At 41.4% G+C, this 24,578-nt stretch overlaps 1 protein-coding gene across 1 annotated transcript; it reads left to right on the top strand.

Moving 5' to 3' along the window:
* The first annotated feature begins 395 nt into the window (after positions 1-395).
* LOC308404412 (SEC14-like protein 2) lies at positions 396-24,506 on the top strand. The gene is made up of 12 exons (XM_080894443.1): positions 396-736; positions 7,336-7,411; positions 12,867-12,910; positions 16,129-16,191; positions 16,315-16,503; positions 17,611-17,706; positions 17,786-17,846; positions 17,922-18,005; positions 18,099-18,205; positions 21,249-21,388; positions 22,163-22,332; positions 22,408-24,506. The coding sequence occupies exons 1-12, from the start codon at positions 683-685 to the stop codon at positions 22,557-22,559; spliced, it is 1,236 nt and encodes a 411-aa protein (XP_080750569.1). The 5' UTR covers positions 396-682; the 3' UTR covers positions 22,560-24,506.
* The last annotated feature ends 72 nt before the right edge of the window (positions 24,507-24,578 follow it).

Here is a 24,578-nt window from a genome sequence, read left to right as displayed (position 1 = left end):
GGATAGCACACTCACACATTATTAGTTTTAATGATAAATTAAAACGAATAATACGCAGTTAAACATAACTTTATAAAAGTGGCATAATACGCAATAACTTAATTTAATTAACGATGTGAAAACGCTTATTGTATGTGCGCATGTGCAAGATTTGTTGTTAATTTATTTTCTTTTCCTTTCTGTCCCGACAATGTCTTACCCAAAAGGGAAAAAACACCTACTATTAAACGTTAAAGAGCTTAAAATTCTCAGTGTAAGGCCTCGTAGATTAAATTACTTTACTCTTTATTTTCAGCTGATTAGCTCGACAATTTAATGGCGAAAGATACATTGAATAATTCTGTATTTAATAACATGATTTTAATAGTGAGTGAACCTATGAACAGAGAAGGCGGGGCTTCTGCTCTCCGTGGCCCCTCCCTCTGCTGCAGAATGACGCTCCTGTCATTTTCCCCTTTTTCTTTGGCTGAGTTAGCCAGCTGGGCTGGATCTTTAAGCATAGGGTAAAAACGGGCGGTGTGAGAGTCGTGTTTACATTTTTCCCCCCTCTCATACGTTTTGCACCACCGGGCAGTGTCACCGGAGGATAGCAGGACGCTGAGGCCGTGGATGAGCATCACGTGGAGGCGTCAAAGACGGAACTTTGAAGGAGCTCTGCTGTCTTTATCCACAGGTCGGAGGCATGAGCGGGAGAGTGGGAGACCTGAGTCCTAAACAGGCTGAGGCGCTGGAGCAGGTCAGTTTCATAATAATAAGAGTTTGATAACGCGACTGAATGGGGTGATGCCTTCACTCTGGCCTTATCTGTCTTCATCTGCTTCGCTGTTTTCACAGTGTGTGGTTTCCGTCACAGTGTGAAACGCTCTAATAATGTGTGTAGAGGCTCACAGTGAGCTGTCACAGCATGCGCACAGACGCTGTGCTGCATTTATTTCCTTTCTAGCCCATATATCACAGTGGAGTCTCCTCTGTCTAATTAACCGAAAATATTAAGGGTTTATACGCAGCACTAATGTTTTCTGTTAATGTTAGCCATATACTGATGTGTTATTGATCAGCAAAGAGACTATGGAGGAAGGTTAAATTTGCTAAACTAGATTAAATTTAAATATCACCCAAGTTTGACACTGTGGTGTCTTTATTTCCTGTGAGTCTGTCAGTAAGCCACACTTTATGAAGGGCTTATAAGGATTTTTTAAATTATTGTCAATTTGAACCCGTTTCTCTCTCCACTCTGAAGCGTCTAATTGATAAATTGAACAATACTAACTGTGTACATGATGCTCTCCCATCCCGTATTGTTAAGGATTGTTTCAGTGTAATTGGACCTTGTTTATTGTCCATATTGAACTTCTCCTTGCTTTCTGGCTATGTACCTTCAGCTCTCAAGCATGCCATAATCCAACCTGTTCTAAAAAAAAAGGAACCTTGAGCTTAGTGATTTTGCCAATTTTAGGCCAATTTCTAAGCTTCCCTTTCTGGCTAAAATACTTGAGAAGGTGGTTCTGCTCCAACTGCAGACCTACCTTGATGAGAATAATATAAATGATAAATTTCAATCGGCCTTCAAACAACATCACAGCACAGAATCAACATTGCTTCGTGTTTTCAATGATCTCCTACGAATGGCTGACAACGGACGCCCCTCAGTCTTAGTGCTTTTGGATCTATCATCGGCATTTGACATGGTTGACCATAATATCTTATTAGCGAGACTTGAGCACACTGTAGGCATCAAGGGCGCTGCCCTGGATTGGTTTAAATCCTATCTCTCCAATCGGCTCTCTACGGTACATCTGGCTACATCCTCTTCCTCGGCTGTACCTGTTTGCTGTGGTGTCCCCCAGGGATCTGTGCTGGGCCCTACCCTTTTCTCATTATACTTGCTTCCTTTAAGTGCCATCTTTGAGAAATACCATATTGCTTATCACTATTATGCAGATGATATCCAGCTCTATTTTGAGCTAAACGACGATCTTGCTCTGTCTCTGAATAGCCTCCGAGAATGCATGTCTGAGGCCAAGAAGTGGTTGTTGTCGAATTCTCTTATCCTTAATGAGAAGAAAACCGAGATTATGATTTTTGGTAGTAATGCTCTTCGTGCCAAACTCCGGGATGCCTTTGGTTTTCTTAGTTGTTCTCTCTCTCTCTCTCTACTGTCAGGAATCTGGGTGTCTTATTTGACAGCTCCTTTTCACTTGACAAACAAGTGTCTGCTGTTGTCAGATCTAGTTTTTACCAGCTTCGTCTTATCTCTAAGGCTAGGCACTACATCCCGCATAAAGATCTCGAAAAGCTCATCCACGCCTTTGTAACGTCGAGGCTAGACTATTGTAATTCACTTTATTGTGGTCTCCACTCTTCCCTTTTACAGAGATTACAGACAGTTCAGAATGCTGCAGCTCGCATTCTAACTAAAACCAGCAAGTTTGCCCACATTACTCCTGTCCTTGCCGATCTGCACTGGTTGCCTGTCAAATATTGTATTCAACTTAAAATTTTGTTGTTTACTTTTAAAATTACTAACAACACTGCACCCAGCTACCTTAAGGACCTTTTAAACCCTTATGCTCCTGCTAGGGCTTTAAGGTCATCGTCACAGTTACTGCTGGCTCAGCCCAGATCTCGACTTAAGACTAGAGGTGATCGATCGTTTGCTCTTGTCGCACCTGTGCTGTGGAACAATCTCCCGATTGGCATCCGGGCATCTGATTCTATTCATTCTTTTAAATCACAGCTTAAAACATATCTTTTTAAACTTGCCTTCTCCACCTTTTAATTGCTGGTTTGTTTGTTTGTTTGGTTCCTGTGACCTATTGACCTCTTGTATTAATTCCCTCCTATCTTTCTATTGGTGTCTTTTATTATGGTGGTACAGCTTTTATCTTGCTATTACCCATGTGCTGTAGTCATTCTTATTGGTAGCTTTTATCTATGAACATAACTCGTTATTTTTATTTATCCGTTATCAATGTTTGAACCTTTTATTGTTTTATGTAAAGCACTTTGGTATGCCCAAGGCTTTTAAATGTGCTCTATAAATAAAGATGATTATTATTGTTGTTGTTGTTGTTGTTTTAAACTTGATTATATTTTGATTTTTTTAAAGATCAGAATTCAGCCCATAGAATAAGGACGGCGTTGTAGCAAATAATCAGCTAATCTGACTAAGAAACTCAGATTTTAGTTGCTGTCTAAAACCCATTAGATAGTCAGTGTTCAATACATTTAAAATCCTAATATTTTACAAGCCAGTGATGTTCCAAATAATTATTTGTGTATTTGCAAAAAAAACATTTGTATCCATATTTAAATGAATGTAAATGACTTTTTGGCCTATAATTTGCCAAACAACGGACCAGTAATTCTGAGACAGAAAAAAGGAGCTGCAGTTAGTTTTTGGCACAGTAACATTTACGTCTCACTGACATTAAAAATGTCCTTTTCTCCATCTGTATGTAAACAAAGTGTTAATAAAAATATATTAAAACGTCTTTTTTTAAGATTACCCCCTGTGCTCGTCGGTGCACATTTTCCACCAAGAAGTGAGAGTGGGAAAACATCACTGAAAAACAATAGGTGCTATTTCAGATTTATAGTGCTGTGCAAACGTCTTGAGCCATCATCATTTCTTTATATTTTGGGGCCGGTGATGTCGGTGATCTTGTCTAAATGAATGGAATTATGAACTTGGGAAAGTACAATCAGATTTTCATCCACCATACAAAACCATCTGGAAAGCATGTGATTGGCAACGGCTTCGTTTTTCAGCATGACACTGATCCCAACCACACAGCCAGTGCAGTAAACCCATCATGGATAGAAAACAAACAAACAACACCAAATGGAGCACTAGCAGTCATGATCGGCCTCTCCAGAGCCTGGATTTCAACATTATCATTGCAGTGTGGGATCATATAGACAGACAATGGGAAACAAAAAGCCACCAACATCTAAAGAAGAGCTTCGAATGTCCTTCATGAACCATAGAGAACTATTCCTAAAGACGTCAAACCAAATATTGACTTTCAAGCTCCTGTTTGTGCCTTATGTTTCAGTAAGTCATTGCACCCATTTCTCTAACAAATTATTAACTATAAAGAAATCTGATGTGGCTCAAGACCTTTGCAAAACATAAGTTCAAACTTCAGTATTATGTTTATTGTTCAAACTAGTATTTCAGACAGTGAAACAGTGATTTCCTTTAACCAATAAATTACATAAATTACTTTTGAAACATGCTGCGGTCATTGAGCTGTCAAGAAAAATAACATTTTTTGTCCTTGCACAGGTTAGTAACAAGTGAGCATATCCTGAATAATCCTTCTGACTCTTAGGGTCCCTGTAGTTTACAAAATGGACTTAATTTTGTATTTGTTATGACAAAAAAACAGTAACTCAAACAATAAACCCACAAGGACAGTGTTTTACTGGAACATTTCTGGATACAGTTATTGGTTAACAGCTTGTGAGCGGCTAATCACAAGCCAGTGAGCTTGTGGTTTCACAGTCAGATCCACCCTTTGTCATGTGATGGATTGTGTAGATTACTGGACTCATCAGATGGAATTAATTAAGGAAGAAAAAACAAACCTTTATGTTTGTGTTGTTTAAATCCAGCAGGAAACAAATCACATAAAGCCAAACAGGAGCAACACAATGGAAAAGCCACAGGCAGACAAACATTCAGTTCAGTGTAGGCAATTAGAAACACCAGGGTACACAGCTGAAACCAATCAGGGAAAACAAGACAAGGGAAGCAAAACTGAATATAGGGCACAAAAATATGGAGAATATCAGAATAAAACAGGAAGGAACTTAACATAGCGATGGAGACTTAACTAGACACAGGCAACACGGGTGAGGAAGGGTGAACTGAGACAGGGAACACAATACACACAACAGTAACTGTAAAAAAAGGCAGAAGAGTGAGAACACAACAAGACACTGAGAATTAAACTGAAGAAAGTTTATAATAAGAGAACTTAAAGGTCCAAAAACACAAAACACAGGGTTCATAACACGACTGCCCTAAATGATGGGAAATGTCACAGTGGGTACGGAAATTTGTTTATGAAAAAACAGGCTCTGCCACGACTTTCTCGCAAAATAATTCCTTTCTGGATAAATAAACATTGAAAAAAACAAAAACAAAGCAGTTCTTAGTCATTAGCAACATTATCAGCTGCACCCCATTAAGAGCAGTCCTGTTGGAAGACCACGTTCAGCTCCACATCTGTTATCATATGATGTCAGGGGTCTGCTGTCATTCATCATTTAGCTGAAGGGAAAGTCTGTTATCTGCATCTATACACACTGCAAAGTGTACGATAGGACATGTTCTATTAGTTCATATTAACCCTCCACAGCAGAGGTCTCTGCTGCAGGGCAGGAGTGTTTTTACAGTAAGAAAGATTGAGACATATACTACACTGTTATGATAAAGGTAGATAAATTATACATAGACTAGCATTTCTACTGCAAGGCTCCTTCACCGAGTCACACCCACATTCATACAGTGCTTTTATCTTTGTTGATCTGTGCGCACACTCACACAGCATCAGGGTTTAGTAGTTTGCTCCAGGCGATCGTGGTGATTCCAGCTTTACTAAACAGCCGTTTAGTTCCATGTGTCTTTAAAAGTTCACTATTATGTGAACATTGTAATCCACATGCAGTGTGGTATATTGCTAAAATTGCACATATTTTTCTAAAATGATCTCAGGCTTATTAAATTAAAGATGGAAATTAAAGATCTCATTAACTGTCATTTAAAATGATGGGTCATGATCGTTTTAATCGAGTAACAAACCAAAAAATAATAAAATTGTTTGCTCTTCTTTTCTCAGTCTGGTGCTGTGAAGCATATGAGATGCTCCTGTGTCTCTTATCCACATCCGTTAAGTTATGGGTTTATGGGAAGTTTTGGTGCTGCTGAAAAAACTGATTTTCATTGCCTGGCAAAGTATCTGATTTAAACTGTGGGTGCAAAAAAACGTTTTAGTGATTTATGGTTAAAACCAGCAGCAGTTACTGTAGGTTTGGTGCGTGGACAGAAGGATGTGACTTTATTTCTATATATGAAAAGACATTAAAATACATACAGTTAGACCAATAAAATTGTAGGTTTAATCAATATCTTTTTACAGCAGTGGTTTTCAGTGGTTGAAAAAGTATTTCAGGCCTGAGAGGTCGGTTGGGTTGTCTGGCTTTCTGGGTGTGTCTCGTATTTTGCCGGAATATGGTGTTAAGTGGAAGGTGTGTGGATTTCAGGTAACGTCACGTGATCAAGGTGACACACTGATATCAGGACACTTGACATGTTTCAACATGATAGTGCACATAAAGCCAGGCACTTAAAGAACTGGGTTTATTATTTCAGAACTGAACTAGTCCGCACAGATACATGAAACCTCCACCTCATCCAACACCTCAGGGATGGACAGACACACTGACTGAGCTGTAGTGGCTGTATGGGAACAAACTCCACCATCCTAATGGAAAACCTGACCATCCTGCATTTTGCAGCAACTGAACTTTTAATATTTGCCGTTTATTTCTGCCCTTTGTTTTACATTAAACTGACAAAACCAGCGATACAAATATTTCTTCTTTGTTTTAGGAAGAAATCTGACAAATCCATCCTCCATCTGTTTCTTTTCTCAACAAATACTTTTCTATGATTGCAAAACCTGCAGCCACACCCCCAAGAATTAACCTCCTGCACCAACACGGGGTTGATTTGAGTTTATATGACCTCTTTTATGGGCCCCAAACTTATTATTTGACTTGATTTTATTTGCATGTTTTATCAGTAGAATCTGCTTATTTCAAAATAAACTTGTGCCTTATCTGTTCGCATTGATAACAGATAAGGGGGAGAGCTGTTATCAATGTGATACAATGAGTTGATACATTGAGTGAATATAAATCATGATACAGCAATTTTGCAAAGCTTGCATTCACATTTATTTGTGCCAGTGACTCTTGTAAGTCACAATCTGTAGAAAGGAATCAACCTGCATGTGTTGCAAGGGGAAATGATTCCATACTCGTCCTTATCTATATGTATTTGTTTGACATGCTGTTGGCTATAAAGTAAGTTTAGAGCCTAAAATGTCACGTGAGCCTGCCTCGGGCTCTGCAAACATGTTTACAGGCATCAGCTGTAATGGAAAATAGTCATTAAGTCACAAGATTCGGTGACACACACCACTGTGAAGGAAAACCTCTTTTAAGTCCGGTTTTCACTCCCAGGCTCACAGCTGGAGACATTTAGTGAAATGTTTCCTCTGAAGTCATATGCCTCTTCTTTTCTCCCGTGTCTGATTGCAGTTTCGAGTACGGGTACAAGATATTCTTCCTCAACTTCCTGCACAGCATGACCACTTCCTCTTACGTTGGCTCAGAGGTGAGTTTACTACCACTTTGCATCTGTCACTTCTCCCAAACTGAAAATGGCAAAAAGCAGAAGTTTTCCCATAATTCCACATCCTACACGCTAAAGTTATTTTCTCCTGTAATGCAAACTGGGAAAAAAATCTGGTTACATTATTTCACTTGTGGAGTAAGACGAGTGAAATAACATGGTGGCTTATTGCATGAAAAGACATGAAGCAACGTGTTTTCATGACTCTGCTCACATAAACCAACATGTGCACTCAGCACGACACCTCTTATACCGTTGAGAGAGGGGGAGGCGGGTCTTCTTGTACCCCTTTTTAATGCCCCCGTAGGCCCCACCCTTCTGTCTGCGTCTGGTTCACGCAGGGCGTTGTTGTGGCTTGAACCCTCCATTATCAAGTACATTTTGACACACACACACACACACACACACACACACACACACACACACACACACACACACACACACACACACACACACACACACTAATCTGCCCCTCCCTGCCTGTCAGCTCTGACACTGTAAAATATACAAATGTGAATAAATACAATAAAATAACACGATGCAGACTAACAAGGGGAGCCTATAGAGAGTTTATTGAGCTTCTTTTTGCAAAGCAAATGTGTTTGGCAAAACGGTGCCATCAGATCACGATTGCTAAAGTTGCTGTCGAGAGGAGAAGTTCTTTTGCCAAAAGGTGACAAATAAATAAGCGATAAATACAAAAATTGGAGGTCTTCTTTGTGTAACTGATATCCAGAGTCTGAATAGGTGGTAGTTTTGCACCCTGGAGGAAGTGCAGCGATTAAAGCAGGCCTTGTTCTGATTAAGTCCTGAAGCAGAAGCCTAGCACTCTGTGTATCAGGCTAATCCACGGCTAATCGCATTAAAGGTGCACTACGGCTGTCTGCTGCTCTTCTAGGTTTCAGTTCCCTGGATTTTTGATAACAATGAAGAAGTGTCTCATAATGAGCATTTAGACTGGCGGTTAGGGCGTGCTGTTCTCTTTAAGTCGGCCTTACTAAATGAGCGTAAATGCTGTGAAATGCCTGATTTGCTTCTCAGAAAGCTGAGCGTCACAGCTCCAAACATCGACAATGAAGGTCTGTTTGGACAATGCATGCTCTAAATGATACGAGTTATGTCACGCTCAGCATCACACTGTAGGAACAGTGCAGCTTAGTGATTCCCAAGAGGCAAAAGTAGCCCAGGACGTATTTGTGCCATGGGGTACATGAACAGATTAGTTCTGTATCTGTAACCAATCTGAAAAAACCTGCATGCAACCTGAACAAATCTGAGCTGAAAAGTTGCCTAAAAGTGATGAATAAGCACTCGAAGATGGTGCCTGGTCGAACCATATTGACTTTCAAGATCATGGATCATTGGAAATGTAAAAACTCGATATTTACCTTACATATATTTCCATCTGTATGTACACATGCTGCACCTGTTTCCCATTTTCCTAACAAAATATAAGGCAATGAGGGGTGGCTCGACACTTTTGCAGGGTACTGTAGTTAAACTATGAGGATGACACAGTTAGGAAATATTGATTAAAGTGTGGCTGGCAGTTCAAGCTGTTGGTTAAGAATATGGAAATGCATAGTCTTAGCTAAACGTAGAGGATAAAAGCTCTTTTCATCTGCTTCCTTATTCACCAAATTCACCACAGCAGGTGGGATGCCCTTCCTGATGCAACCTTAAAAGGATTTATGTCTTCTCCTCAGATTAAACCATGGGTTTTTACACTTGGTAGGTAGACTGCACTGGATAAAAAGTTGCAATAGCTTCCTAAAATTATGAATAACAAGTTTAATTAACTAAACGTATAGCTAGCTTAAAATAAAGGACCGGTTATTTTCAGTGTTCACTAAACACAATTTAGAGTAGCTTTTAAAGAAAGAAATAACTGAAATTAACTGGATGAGTGATTGAAAGCGAATTCTAGTAGTAATTGATGGTCGTCACTGTTTGCTGGTCATAACTGCAAGTCTGCGATAATCTGAATGTCCAGATTTACGTGGGCCTGGAGTGCCATTTATGTTGTGCTTGTACACCACTCAAAGAATTTTAGATTACAAGCCACAATTTGAACGTTAAACATCAGAGGTGTTGTTGGTGGAGATGTTGTAGAGCCCATCTGACGGGAGCTTTTAGATGAAAAACAGTGGTGTGGTTTATTGGTGTGAAGCAAATAGCTCGACTTGGCACATGGTGAGGACGCATGATCACCATTAAAATATCAAATTCTGTGCAGACTGGGGGAGCCAGGGATTGAACCACCAACCTTCCATCTTGGTTTCCTGGTAAATAAACGAGAATAGAACATATACTGTGGGAATGAGAAGAAATGTGAAAAGCCCGATCACTTCCATTAAAGCCAGTCAGGGATGTCTGTGTGCTGTGAGTGCAGCAAGGATCAGCAGGAGAGTTAAATGGCAGAGAAAATGTTACCACTTCAGCCTGTGATCATCAAACAGAGTCTGCTGAGTCAGCTTTTATTAACCACAAGCGCCAACATTTTGTACAGAGACTTCCTCTTCTGACGACCACAGTGTTAATCACGTTTGTGGGAACATGTTCATATGATGACATTTTGTTTTCCTTTGATATTAGCACGCGTTCTTTCTTTAGAACAGTAAACAGTAAGAGTCCCTGTAAGGTGCACAAATACATTATCGCTTAATTTTGGAGTTTGATCTCCCTGCATTGTTTTTTAGCGAGCATGCACCAGTGATAGCAGCGAGACTATCAGAGTTATCCGACAATGAGCTGCACACGGAGGCTTTGTACCCGTAATGAGGCACATCGTAAACTTTTATTACACCTAAAGTCGACGCTGAAAATGTCTGGAGCTGTGAAGTGAAGGTGCATGGATAGAGCCCAAATGTGAAACATAAAAAGGAGCCTTTACTGGTACAAGCAGAATCCCCAGAAGTAGCTACAAAATAGGAATCCAGTGCAGAGATCACCAGGCAGCTTAAACAGAAGCCCTGACAGACTAGCTGCAGTCGAATACTCCAAAATGACCTCGAGGGTCTTTTCCTTAATATTTTTATGAGGGAAAGCATCATGAGCTCATAAGGAATTGTATAAGGAAAAGAGATCCATGATGCACAGAGCTGATTAACCTCCTAAGACCCGAACTCTTCCACGACTTGCATTTTTAATTTCTCTTTGATATTTGGGCTGATTGGGTCCTGATGAATGTAAAAACAAAGAATTACCAGATTTTTTTTTTTTTTAAACCTTATTTTTGTTTCTAAGAAAAATGAGAGCCACATATGAGGATATTGATTTAAAATTTCGATAGAACAGTAGCATTATAACGTCCTCGTAAGTGGATATCAGGCCCTTGTAGAGCAAAATTGAGTATTTTGGTCTAAATAACGCAAAAGGTGATGTCCACATATGTGGACGCCAGGTCCTAGGAGGTTAATCATGTTATTCATTCTTCCTGTTGGAGAGAGGATCCAGTACTACTCCTTATTACTTCTTATCAAATGCAGTCAATTAATGAAAGTTTCTAAAAGCTGGCATTAGAATTAAGTGATTGTATAACTTAAATGTAATTGGATAATTCTAATCTTTATGTAAAGACTGTTTGTGTGTATAAATCCACTTTCTTCATGTAAGAAGCAGATTTCATCAGAGCTGCGATTACATCTGTGGTTTTACCAGCCTTTCATTGAAGGCTCAGAACACAACGGCAAGTTGTGGCCTGGAGTGAAAAATACTATTAACCAGCATTTACAGGTGTGCCACTTGTCAGCCACGTTAATCATTAGCTTTGGTTAATGGTGGTAAAGGACGCTCCTGTGAAGCCTCTGCTAAAGGGGGTCATAAGGGAAGCGCTGAAGCACTTTTGCCACACAGACACCTCCAGGTGACTTCAGTCAGTTAGAAAGCAGCGAGACACAGGTGGGAACAGAGCACAGGTGGGAACAGAGCACAGGTGGGAGACGGCTGCAGAGGATCAGGACGACAGACAGGGAGCGAAAGCACCCAAGAAAGAAACCCGGGGAAAAGCAATCAACAACATAAAATAGCAAATGGAAAACAGGAAGCCAGAGAGCGTGGCGAGGTTCATTAGCAAGCAGCAGTCATAAACAGCACTGATGCGCACAAAGGCACTGATATCTGCAGAAACAGTAAATGGCCTGTGTTTGTATAGCACTTTACTTAGTCCCTAAGGACCCCAAAGCGCTTTACACAACCAGTCATCCACCCATTCACACACTGGTGATGGCAGCTACATTGTAGCCACAGCCACCCTGGGGCGCACTGACAGAGGCGAGGCTGCCGGACACTGGCGCCACCGGGCCCTCTGACCACCACCAGTAGGCAACGGGTGAAGTGTCAAACAGTGTCAAAGCATGGTGGGGTGGATGGTTGATGAAGTGGACAACTACCCATTTGTCTTATTTTTGTGTTTTCAATGCTGTAAATTTGGACATTCTGGCCTCTAATATCATATAGACCAAGTGGCGTTTGAAAGAATAACTGTCATCTAAAATTTAAAAGGTTGAAACCGTTACTTCAGACCATTAAGGTGACATGCATGTCATTACTGACCCAGAGTAAGAGGTGGCCAGGTCTTAATCCTGGCCCTGCTTTGTGCTTGAGTGTCCTCAAGGTTGCTGTTAGTGTGCCAGGGGGAAGCATTAGCTGCAGTGTAATCTAGTGGTTGAGTAAGATGTCTCGGTTCACAGCGCTGTCGTGTCTTTCCACCGGACTGTCAGCTGCAGAGCTAATCACCTTAAAAGGAGCATTAGCCTGTGTGTGCACTCTGCCCTGCATCACTCGTACTCACACCGTGGTCTTAATGCCGACAGCGTTACGGAGAAGAGCTGCACGCCGACCAAAGTTTGATCATTTAAGAGACTGGTTTATATTTCTGCATAATGGCGCCACCATCATTCAAAAACATCAGCGGCAACATTTTAATAACTCCTGGCTTCTCGGCTCGTTGTGTCTGACACCTTTACACGATTTATTTTAATGTTATTTGGCCAAAGTTGGAATGACATAGTTCCAACATGAGCACTGTACTGCCATTATTCCTGCTAATATTTCCGTTAGATTCCTGTTGATAAGCAGATTTAGGAATAATATGAGAGAAAATTCCAGAGGAAGCTTATATAAATGAAAGCCTTTCTACATCACCAGCTGCCCCTTTAATTACAGCACCATGTGTTTGCGCAGTGGTTTTAGCTTTATGTAACATATCCTACATTGTGTAATTCAGCATTAAACATTTGTTTAAAATATTAAATTTTACTATCTAAATTTTAAGAATCGCAGCAAAATTATGTTTCTTGTCTCTTTTCTGCGCTCTCTTATTTTATCATTTTAATTTGCACCTGTTGTATAATCCCATTCAAGCTTCATCTCTCTACAATGTGGAATAGAAGATGGATTTCAGCATTGATCATTGCTTTTTATTTCTCCTTTTCAGCCAGGAACTTCAATATCCAGAAGTCTGAGGCAATGCTGCGAAAGGTAATAAACGTGGACTTTCAGTTTTGTAGGCCTGGACTTTTAAAGGGCTTCCACGTGTAACACTCTTCTAGAAATGCATTGCACTGCTGAACCGCGAGCCAAAGTACGACCATAATGCGTTCCCATGTAGTGAACGACATTCATGCGCTTAGCTGCAGCACACAATGCTCATTAGTGTGGGAGTGGCTCCAGATTAGAGAGGAGCAGTGTGGTAATTTTACGCTGTGGATAAACTGAGTCATCACTGCCACCAAAGAGATAAGATGTAGATAAAAAGGATTAAAGAAGCATTTCCATTGATGGGATAAGATTTACAGTGACTAAATTTGCTGTTGTCCACTAGGGGCAGAATATGTGAAGCTGCGTTTGCGATTATTTGCTGTTTCTGTATTTGTCGTGTTTGTATCATTGTTGCCTTCTATGAAACACAGTTTCAAACCATGATTCAACCAGGGATTAAAGCGACTACTAATCATTCACGTGTTGCTTCCATTGCTAGTTGTCATCTTCAACAAAAAATGCACACGTACTTTATGCAAAGTCTGAAGGGAGGATAGGAAATGAGAAAATAAATGTCAACCAACACTTTAGCCCCTGATGACATCAGACACCTCTGAGAAAATGTCCCGTATTTTCAAACCTGAATGCTGCAGGTAGGATCCGGTTCGCGTTCATGTTTTCGCTGAAGGCAGATTTCCTCTGTTGTTTGCCACCTTCACGTTTCACTCCAAGTTGGCATCTGAATAAAATCCCAGGTTCTTATGCTGTATGCGGACCAGTGTCCTGCAGGTTTTAGATCTCACCCAATTTTAAATACACTTAGTCATTGAGGGCTAGCAGGAGGGACTATGCGCTTACCTGCTGCTCTCTGGCAGGTAGCTCCATGCCCTCCTGGGTTTTAATTGCACCTTAGAACACATATGCATCAACACTACAATGAGCGGGTGGAGGGAGGTTTGGAGTCTTCTCTCACCCCCATTCTCTGTGGCCTGCTGGAGCGGGAGGGCTAGTAGGAGGAGTTGGCCGTCCGACTGCGGTCTGGGGTGTGGGGCCTCCCTGCTGCTGCGGAGTCGGGGTGGTCTGCCTCTCCCCACCGCAGGGAAAAGGGTAACACCACCTGGGTCTGGGTGCAATTCCCCCCTCCAGGGGCAAGGGTACCTAGACCCGGTTTGTAGAGTACGCTTGGGGAGTGTGATTGTGTGTACAGCGTCTCTTTATGTCTGTCTCCACGTTGGTTGAGTGTGGAGTGAGTGCATATGAGAGCATGAGGGTGGGAATGGATGTTTGTGTCTGTGTGTGCCTGTATGTCTGTGTCTATATGTCAGGTTGGGTATCAGACGCCATCTCTCTGGGGACACCTCAGGCCCTCCAAGGTTTGGAGGCCTATCTCCACCCACCACCACTTCCCCTGCCGGTGGCGGACTCCCTCAGGTGTCGGTGTGTTGGTGGTTCTTTGTGTCTGGGGGTGGGCGTCCGGGTACACACCGGCTCACTCCTTGGCGGCCGCTTGTCGGGGCCTGGGGCCTGGGGCTCGCTCGGGCCCCTTTGGAGGTGGGGTGCCCCCGGCCTCTCGGCCTGGGGCTCGGTCACTCAGGCACAGCTGGGGGCCGGCGGAGCTCACGGGCGCGTCACTGCAACTCCCCCTGACTTCTGCTCCGCGGCTGCTGGGCGAGCCCTCATCTGGGACTCTCCTCAGCTCTTACTGGGACAGTGGCGCGGCTGCCCCTCTGTTGGTCTTCCATGGTCTCTTGTGTTCTGGGGGCCTCTGGATGTCTGGAGTTTTGATCTCCTCCATACCCGCTTCACACCCTGGAGGACGGGGCTGTGGCCCCCCCACACTCCCTAGCAGATCATTACATGGAGAAACCTTTGGAATGCAAGCATGCTGATCCACACAGGTATGCACACATGGGTATTCACAGACGCGGACTAAAGCTTTCTTGGCTGCTGCCTCAAAGCACACTGTGCGCTGTCTATCTTGCGTGCTGCACAATATCGTTTATTATTTAGTAAATATTGATATCTATGACTAGCTAGTTTATTGTGATGGTGCTTTGTTTTCTCTATTATTATGTTGCTCTTTGTTGTTTGCTGTCTCCTCTGTTTGTTTTTGTTGTTTGTTTGTTTTTTTTTCTCCATACAGGTGACCCAGGAGTTCTTTTTTTTTTTTCTCTCTCTTCCCCCCCCCTTCTCACCGTCTCTTCTCCCCTTTGGTTTTCTTTCTTCCTCTCCCCCTCTTTCTCTCATTCATTCCCCCTGTCCTATTTATTTAAAAAAAAAAAAAAAAAAAAAAAATGACAAAGGATGAACTGAAGCTCTGCCATCACGTAATGTCGCATACTGCTGTTTCTGATGTCATTTAAAAAAAAAAAAAAAAGAAAAAAAAAAAAAAAAAGATCTCACCCTGTGTCAATTCACCTGAATCACATGATTAGTTCATTACCAGGCCTCTGGAGAACTTCAGGACTTGTTGAGGAGGTTGTTTAACCATGTAAATCAGCTGTGTTGGATCAAGAACACATCCAAACCTGCAGGACACTGGCCCTCGAGGCCTGGAGTTCCTCACCCCTGCTGTGTATATAAAAAAAGAAAGTTCTCAGTGTTTCAGCTCTGTCATTGAGACAGATTATTAATGTGGGTAACACAGTTGTTTGTTTCAACTGCAGCCCTGCTGATATTTAATGGTGAGAACTACTAAATAACAAATGAAAAAAAATTAATAACTTTTGAAGTGATGACCTCTAATCTTGAAAAAAGAAGTTACAAACAAACTCCAATAAGAAGTGAACGGGAAACCAGAGGCTAACAATCCCCAGTTACTATCTCAAATAAAAACAACAGGAAACTGCACAATGATGGCCTCATAAAATCAAACAAGAAGCACAACAGGAGACACAACAACTGAGGGCATAGACACAGACTGAATACACGCATGGAGGGAAAGGTTCAGGCAAAGAGCTGAAATAAATCAGACACTCAGAGTGTGGAAAAGAACAGAAGAAGGAAGTGAAAATGTAGCAAGCGACAGAGAATTGCACCAAATAAAACAGGAAGTTAACGAAAAGTTAACTGTACTCACACAGACAACAGAAAGACTCACAAGGAGGATGGAAAGTGAGCAAAACAAGAGTAAACATACAGGAATCAATAAGAGATGAGGACAACAGATAGCACAACAATAACAACAGAAGCTAACATGCGTCCATCTTTTCTTCCAGCATTTGGAGTTCAGGAGACAGATGAAAGTAGACACAATAATCACTGAGTGGCGTCCACCAGAGGTAACCCCCTAAAAAGGTTTTATGTACATGTAATGTAGCTTCATTGTACTTTTAGAAAATGACACGGCTTCTTCGCTACTATTCCAAGCAGTGTTTGATATCAACATGGGGGTTTTCTTGCAGGTAATCGAGAAATATCTGTCAGGAGGCATGTGCGGTTATGACCGCGAAGGCAGCCCCATCTGGTACGATGTCATCGGACCCGTAGATCCTAAGGGCCTCTTTCTGTCTGCCTCCAAGCAAGACTTCATCAAGTCCAAGATCAGAGACTGCGAGGTGCTTCAGAAGGAGTGTAACCTCCAGTCGGAGAGAGTAAGAGCAGACGCAGCGTTCCTGTTCACACCTCAGACTAAAATCTGATTAACTCAAAGCTCTGCTGCAGCAAAACTGCATTCAGGTGGTGCAAAATCTGATTTTGTCTTTCACCAGTTAAAAAACAAGATCGTTAGGATTCAACTTTTAGTTCTTAACAGTCGTTAAGTCGTCCGCACCCACAGGCCCGTGGTGCTGCAGGCTGACAGGGACCAGCAGGTACCCTCGGAAGCTGGGAATTTTTATGAGGGCGATCATGGCTCAAGAGTTGGGCGTTCGTCTTGTAATCAGAAGGTTGCCTGTTCGAGCCCCGACTCCGACAGTCTCGGTCGTTGTGTTCTTGGGCAAGACACTTCACCCGTTGCCTACTGGTGGTGGTCAGAGGGCCCAGTGGCGCCAGTGTCCGGCAGCCTCGCCTCTGTCAGTGCGCCCCAGGGTGGCTGTGGCTACACTGTAGCTTGCCATCACCAGTGTGTGAATGTGTGCGTGAATGGGTGGATGATGGCTTTGGGGTCCTTAGGACCAAGTAAAGCGCTATACAAATACAGACCATTTATCAACAAAAACTTCGATAGCACGGTATCGTTTCATCGTTTGCACGGCTTCAGAACAACCAGGAGTGTTTCAGAAACAGGATCTTTCCTGGTTGGGCTTTTTATTTTGAAAATCAACCAGCCTGAATACTGTGCACGTTTGCCATATTCCTGGGATAACTCCCCACCTGGTGACCCTTTGGCCTCCAGCACTGCATCTTTAATTTATTTGAATAAGGATCAAAGTTAATGCAGCTGTTTTAAAGTTCAACAACTGTTTAAGATCACAGTTATTGAAAATTAGCTCAAAATTAGCATTCTTTAATCTTCATGAATTCATTAATTTTATAAATACTAAATAATCGCGTCCTAATGTTTACATTTTATTTTACTCTGCTTGTCTTATTTGGATGTCACTGAAACTGAATTATTTAATGTTCTAACATTATTTAATCACACTGTGGCTGTTTGTAGCAACTTGACTGTTAACTCTGCAGTAAACATGCATCTCTGCCACTTTTTAAAAATGATTAAAAACATGTTTTACTGTCTTTATGTCACCGTTTCGTTGCAGCTGGGGAAAAACGTGGAGTCGATCACAATGATCTACGATGTTGAAGGTCTGGGCCTGAAGCACTTATGGAAACCAGCTATAGAAACATATGGAGAGGTATAGACTTGTATGCACGTAGTGTAAAAGCAGAAAGAGCAGAAGAGAAGTTGGTGCTGATGTTTCTCTGTTGCACCAGATCCTCCAGATGTTTGAAGACAACTATCCAGAAGGGCTGAAGAAACTGTTTGTTATCAAAGGTGATTTCATACTTTTTTAAAATGACAAATTTAGCTGAACGTCCGATTGACAGATTTCTGCTTTTTCTGTCACAGCCCCTAAAATCTTTCCTGTGGCTTACAACCTCGTCAAGCACTTTCTGAGTGAGGCCACGCGACAAAAGATCTGCATCCTGGGAGGTGAGACAAAAACACTGCATGTCACTACCTCCTGTTTACAGGACGTCACCCGAAAGAGTGAAATTTAGTGTTACGGTTTCGCCGCTTTCACAGCCAACTGGCAGGAGGTCTTATTGAACCACATCGATGCCGAGGAGCTGCCGGCGATATACGGGGGTAAACTGACGGATCCTGACGGAGACCCTCGCTGTCGCAACAAGGTGAGTCAGGCTGCAGCATCCTGACTTGTTTTAGCTCGTTTTAGTTTGTTTTTGAATTAAAAATGGCTGAAAAGTTGGAGGCGACAAATATCCATCACAGATTTACAATCAGTGCTTTGGACTCACTCATAAGACATTAATATATCTGCTGCATATAATCTCAACATCTCTAAAAGAGCAGCCTTGGTCGCTGTAGTAGTATGAAGATGTTTTCTTTGGTTGCCGGGTAAATTATCGACTGTTATTCTATTGTAGTTGTTTTGCCCATGTTGATAAAGACTGTATATAAAAGATGGATGTAGCCACCTTGACATCACTCATTGGACGATCTGTCTTGAAGTCTTAAGCACAATGCCCTTCGCCATCTTTGGGTTTTGAAGGCAGACTTGTCAGTCACTATGCAGCCACACCCTAAAGCGTTCTCTGCTTATAAAGCTGTTTTACTCTAACTGTGGCCATAATATAATATCCACATTAATTTGGATGACACAACACTTGAAACTAAGTTTATAAACTCCTCAGGACCTCATCACTGAGGTCACAAATCAGGTGAAAAGAAGCTTTACATAGCTTTGGTTCCTCGTTTCAAAGACTTGAAGTGCCTCACAAAGTGACAGAGAGAGTGGATCCATGTTTACAGAGACGTGAATGTTCAAGATGTTCAGTAAACATGTTAAGTGCGTATATTTTCCCTTTTTTCTCGAGTCTGTTTGCTCATGCAAAATGAAATGCGATTAATGTAGAATAAAAATGAACTATATTTAATCGTGATTAATCAAAATTAATCCACAGTAACGCTGTGATGAATCTGATTAAAATTGTGTATGTGTGTGTATATATATATATATATATATATATATATATATATATATATATATATATATATATATATATAACATTTTTTGTGTTTATTCTGCATTTACTTCATTATGTTGCATAAATATCTGTTACAAGCTTAAATATAAAGTTGAAAAGTGTAATTACAGTCAGGCTATTGATCAAGTAATGGCGATTAATCACAGTTAATAACAGAAAATTGTAAGATTAATGAGTTATTTTTTATTAAGCTTTCAAATTAACAAAGCAATGTGACAACTTTAATTTTCAAAACTGCTGTGAGTGGATAGCGTCTGACTCCAACTACAGCCAATCAGCCCTCCCGTAGACGCAGAAATAGTCACCAGTTTACCGTCCCGAGTCCCGTCTTGTAGTTTCCCTTCACTGATCTGCATCGTGTGCTCCTACAGTTTTAGCAGCTTCCCCTGTGCTTTGATATCATCCTAATATGTTGTGGGTTTACATTTGCCTATGTTTTACATAACCTCCTGCTACAGCCAAACAAACTACCACCAGGCTACTAACGCTGAATCATAAAATGTTCTGCTGGCTCTGTGTGTGAGGGATCCTGTTACACATGGATGAACCAGGTCACTGACGATGAACGGGCTATTCCAGACTGGCTGCCTGCTGCAGGATAAATCAATACAGCTACACACACACACGAAAAAACCGTTCAGCAGATCTTTCTTGATACAATACAAAGGGCCTGTGTGTTGCACTAAAATGAATGACCAATAATATGTTTGCAGACCTGCAAATAAAAACAATCAGCTAAACCTCCCCCCCTGCTGAGTAGATGTCAGATGTTCTGTGAAGCGAGTAGTGGCCTCACCCTGCAGAAAACAGCAGCTTTGGTAGTCCTGCAGCCGTAGACGCAGCTCCAGGTGACACAACTGACCCGTGTTTGTCACTGTTTCTGTAGATAAAAAATTGGGCCGAGAACAGATGAGGAACAGAACGAGAGAAATTCATTTTGACTTCGTTGAAGGGAACAGACGCTCAGCCTCAAATGTTTTGCTTCTTTCTCTCCTTTTTTTTAACCTTGTGTGTTTAACTAGTTGTCCTTTAGCTAGCTGTGTGTCATTGATTTTCTATTGTGTTATTTTGATTTTGGTCCACGTGTGAACTTGTGCTGCCCAGTGTAGTTGTGTTGCAGAACGAGTGTTTAACTAGAAAGGTTTAAGAGTTTGTGCTGATTTGTTTCTGGATATGACGCCTCGTTATTTTCAGGTACTGTTAAACAGTTAGTGGCTTTGAAACAGCTTTGATAACATCATTTTTATATAGCTTTTAAAATAACAAGATTATTAAGTGCTTTACTAATAAAACTCTCTGGAACAACACGAGTGTAAAAGGAGAGAAGAGAAAATCGATAAATGCAACTTTCTGTTTCCAACAGGAGCCGAGTGGTCGGGGACACAAATCTGAGAAATTTACTTCATTTTTAAAAACCTACTTTAAACAAAATGAAACATACATAGCGCCTTATGCACCTCACAGGGTTTTTTCCCCATCACTCTTCCTCCTTCTGTATGAACTGTGTAAATGAATCAGACTGATGTTCTTCTCACTTGCTGTTAGTTTTGTTTTCATTCTTTGCCTCTGCCTTTCTTTTCTGTACCTGTTCGTTTTTCTGTGGCAGTCATAAAATAAAATCATCTAAAGGTTCATATCTGCAAGATTTTTAGAGAAGTGGTTACACAATAGTTTGACTTCCTCCACAATAAAGCTGACATCCAAAAGCAGCTGAAAACTTTACGGGACACTTTGTGAAACCGTGACAGCTTTTCTCAACCTCGACCTGCAGTTGGGAGCTCTGTCTGTCTGTTCGTGCTGTTAACCTGCTCGTCACCTGCTGGACCGATGGACATTAATTCAACAATACAGGCAGCTCAGGTCTCACCAGGAAGTCACTGCCCTCTGCTGGTTGCATCCTGTATTGCACTGTTATGGGAAATCGCTGAACATCATTGGTTTGACTTTATGTGAATAAAAAGAAAAACCGAAAAGAGAGAACACTTTGCTCCTTTATAACATTTTTACCAGTTTTGTGCACAACTAGACATTTTACAGGCTTTCATAGCTGTATAATGGCACAGTAAGTGAAGCCTTTTCTTCTTTCCTTCACTTTTCTGCTCTCAAACCTCTCACTCATTGTCTATGTGAGTATTTGACGCCTGTTTTTTTTGACTCTCTGCTGCAGATAAACCATGTTGGACCAGTTCCTCCCTCCTACTACGTGCGCGACCATGTGAAGGTGGATTACGAGCAGTCTGTGACCATCAGCCGAGTTTCTTCAGAGCAAGTGGACTTTGAGATCTTGTTCCCCGGCTGCGTTCTCAGGTCAGTGATAAAAGTCATACAGAGTCTATGATTAAAGGTCCTGTCAAAAGGAGACAGTCATGTAGAAAGAATAGTGTCTGTAAATTTCTCAGAGTGGAGTCGATGAGCCGTAGCTAAGAGGTCTTAAAAAGAATCATTACAGAGACAGCGTGACTCAAAGCCGCAGAGCTCTGATATGATTATGGCTCATCACGCCAGCTTGTTGTGAAGTCACTCACTTCATTCATTGTGCGATTAAAGGTTGACGCACGCCATCCATTTTTGGAGCGTGGGGAAATAGATCAATCCATATCTTTAAAATGATCTTATTCCGTTCACTTATATCACAAGAAATCAAACGACAAACCAAAAGGGTCTCTGTTCAAGCTACAGCTGGAAAAATAGGAAGATTAAATCAGCTACATCTTTAAACTTTAAGCACAGAATCGTGACAAAAGAAGAAACAGAACAAAGTTAGGTTTGCTATTTTGAACATGTGACAGTCATGCTGACAACGTAAAATCAAGTGAGTAGGGTCCCAGTCAACCTGAGCTGCCACTTATTGCTCGGGAAGAATGTGCCCCGTCGTAGTTCGTCCTCTCCCAGCTGTAGTGAGACCATAGTGACATCATTCACTGGTTTCTAAAGTCCCATTGTGTAGCCTCGAGACAAGCGTTTCTGCCATCACCATCTTGGTTGTGAGAAACCACGGCTAACGTCCGTACCACTGTAGAGCACAGTCTAGCTTTCAAAATAAAGGCTTTGCTAATTCAAAGCATTTTTACATCCTGTTAGGTGGCAGTTTGCCAGTGACGGTGGAGACATCGGATTTGGGGTCTTTCAAAAGGCCAAAAAGGGTGAATGGAAGAAGGCGGCTGAGATGGAGGAAATCGTGCCCAGTCAGCGATACAACGCCCACTTAGTACCCGAGGATGGCTCACTGACCTGTGAGCGTCCAGGAGTCTGTGAGTGGCCTTGTGTTCGAGTGCTTCTGTGATGTTAAACCCAACTGTCTAAATACTCCATTCTGTCCTCCACAGATGTGCTGAGATTCGACAACACCTACAGCATCTTCCAGGCCAAACGCATCAGCTACAGTGTTGAGGTCCTGCTTCCTGATCATTTACAGCCCGCGCAGAACAACGGGAAGTCTGGCGACCACGTGGAAGTGGAGTGCGACAGTCAGTTATAACAAAGATGATGTCATCAGATCAGCGATGTTTAGCCGCTCAGAAAGCACAGCCTGACATACTTGATTTGAACATGTCGTGTGGATTAATAGTGTTATATCTCAGTGCTGGGTGACTCGTATTCATGTGGCATCTATTTAGAAACTCCACCCACTCTCCTCTCCGACATCACGGATCCCAGATTTTCAGCCCATTTTATCTTTACTCAGCACTGGTGTTTCAAACAGGCGCCAAATAAATGAGCTGGTTATACCACAGCGTGATACGGTGTAAACAAACAGCTGAAACCAGTAATGTTCAATTAGTATCAAACTTTGTCCATGTGCAAGGAAGTATTTTCTATAGATGCAGTAAAATTAAAGTAAAACTCTAAATATTTGAATTTATTGCAAAATGCACTAAATTTTGTGCTATTTGTCCTTTTTTTGATTCATCATTTATCAGCTGTGCCTCTAGTGATCACGCTTTCCCTGAACATACACTGTCATGTCAAAAAGAACATTTCACAGGACTCTGCAGTGAAAACTAAGAATCGCGTCATTCAGTAGCTCATAGAACCACCTTCAGCTCCGTCATTACTTCAGCTCGTTGACATTTGCAGGTATTGGTTTATGCACAGCTCTCCTAAGGTCCTGTAACAGCATCTCAGTCAGGTTGAGGTCTGGATATTGACCGGACCATTGCAGCACCACGAGTCTTTTCTTTTTCAGCATTCTGTTGGAGATTTGCTGCTGCGCTTGAGCTCATTGCTTTCTTTTTCACATGACTGTGTTAACAATCAACTTGCATTCACAAAAAAAAAACAAAAACGCTTTCATCTGAATGTTTTTCAAAGAATTGCATTAATGTAATTTATTATATAATTTAATATTTAAGTTTTAAGTCCAAGACTAAAAATATGAAGGCAGAAATGAATATAATAAGTCCTCTTGTTTGGTAAAATATACAGTATATATTATTCCTGCTATTCCAGTGAGTGAATCGTGTTAGTCTGACTCAAAGCTGTACTAACACAGCTGTGCAGAAATAAAAATGGAATAATTGTAATATTTGTTTTGTTTGATTTGAAGCTTTCATGGTACGTTCCAACATTGATGCTTCACAGATTCAAAGACCAAAAACTATACTGATGCAAAACAAATGTAAAAACCAAACTGGACAGAGTTTAGATACAGGCAGTGTTGTAATAACTCAGAATGTGACACTATGGTAAATTGTAAATGGACTTGTTCTTATCTTTTCTTCTTTCTGAACACTCAAAGCGCTTTACACAACTTGTACATTCACCCATTCGCACAAGCACATTGTTCTAAGTGCTTTCTAAGTAACATTCACACACATTCATACTCCGATGGATGCATCAGAGAGCAATTTGGGGTTAATATCTTACCCAAGGATATTTGGCACGCAGGCTAGGGGAAGCCAGGAATCGAACCACCAACCTTCCGATCAGTAGATGACCTGCTCTCTCTTCTGGGAATTTGCTTCACCGGTTATTTTTCTGAACGTGATCAAAAATTTTTTAATAATCGTTAAATAAAACAAGGAAGGCATCCAAAAAGGAAGTGAATGTAGATGCCAGTCATTCAGTTCTGGGCTCATGTTTTTTCCCTGTCACCTGTGGATTACCTTTAAAGCAACCAGAAAAAAGCATCAACATAAGGTAACTGTGAAACACCTGGAAATTAGAATCAAACACCACAGCAGCATTACTCACCTGATGATTCACGCTGTGGTCATTCGAACGTGTAGTAAACTCTGTGCTGTGACATCTGGGGAATAGTCAGTTATTTTCTCGACATTATTTATTTCTTCCAAATTATAAAAAACAGTCATTCAGACTTAAATGAGCAGCTCTCCCTGACTGTATGTTCATCAACGACCGGCTGAGCAGGATTACAGTATTAATGCATCATAAAGATGAGCTACAAATCAGACAAAAACAGAATCGACCTGCATGTATACAGCGCTTTTGCAGTCTTACTGGCCATTCATGCAGCACTTTATGCAATACACCTTTA

Source organism: Rhamphochromis sp. 'chilingali' (genome assembly GCF_963969265.1).
Source record: "Rhamphochromis sp. 'chilingali' genome assembly, chromosome: 10".
NCBI classification, from domain to species: Eukaryota; Metazoa; Chordata; class Actinopteri; order Cichliformes; family Cichlidae; genus Rhamphochromis; species Rhamphochromis sp. 'chilingali'.
The sequence above is the reverse complement of the archived record's forward strand: the minus strand, read 5'-3'. Positions and strand labels throughout refer to the sequence as shown.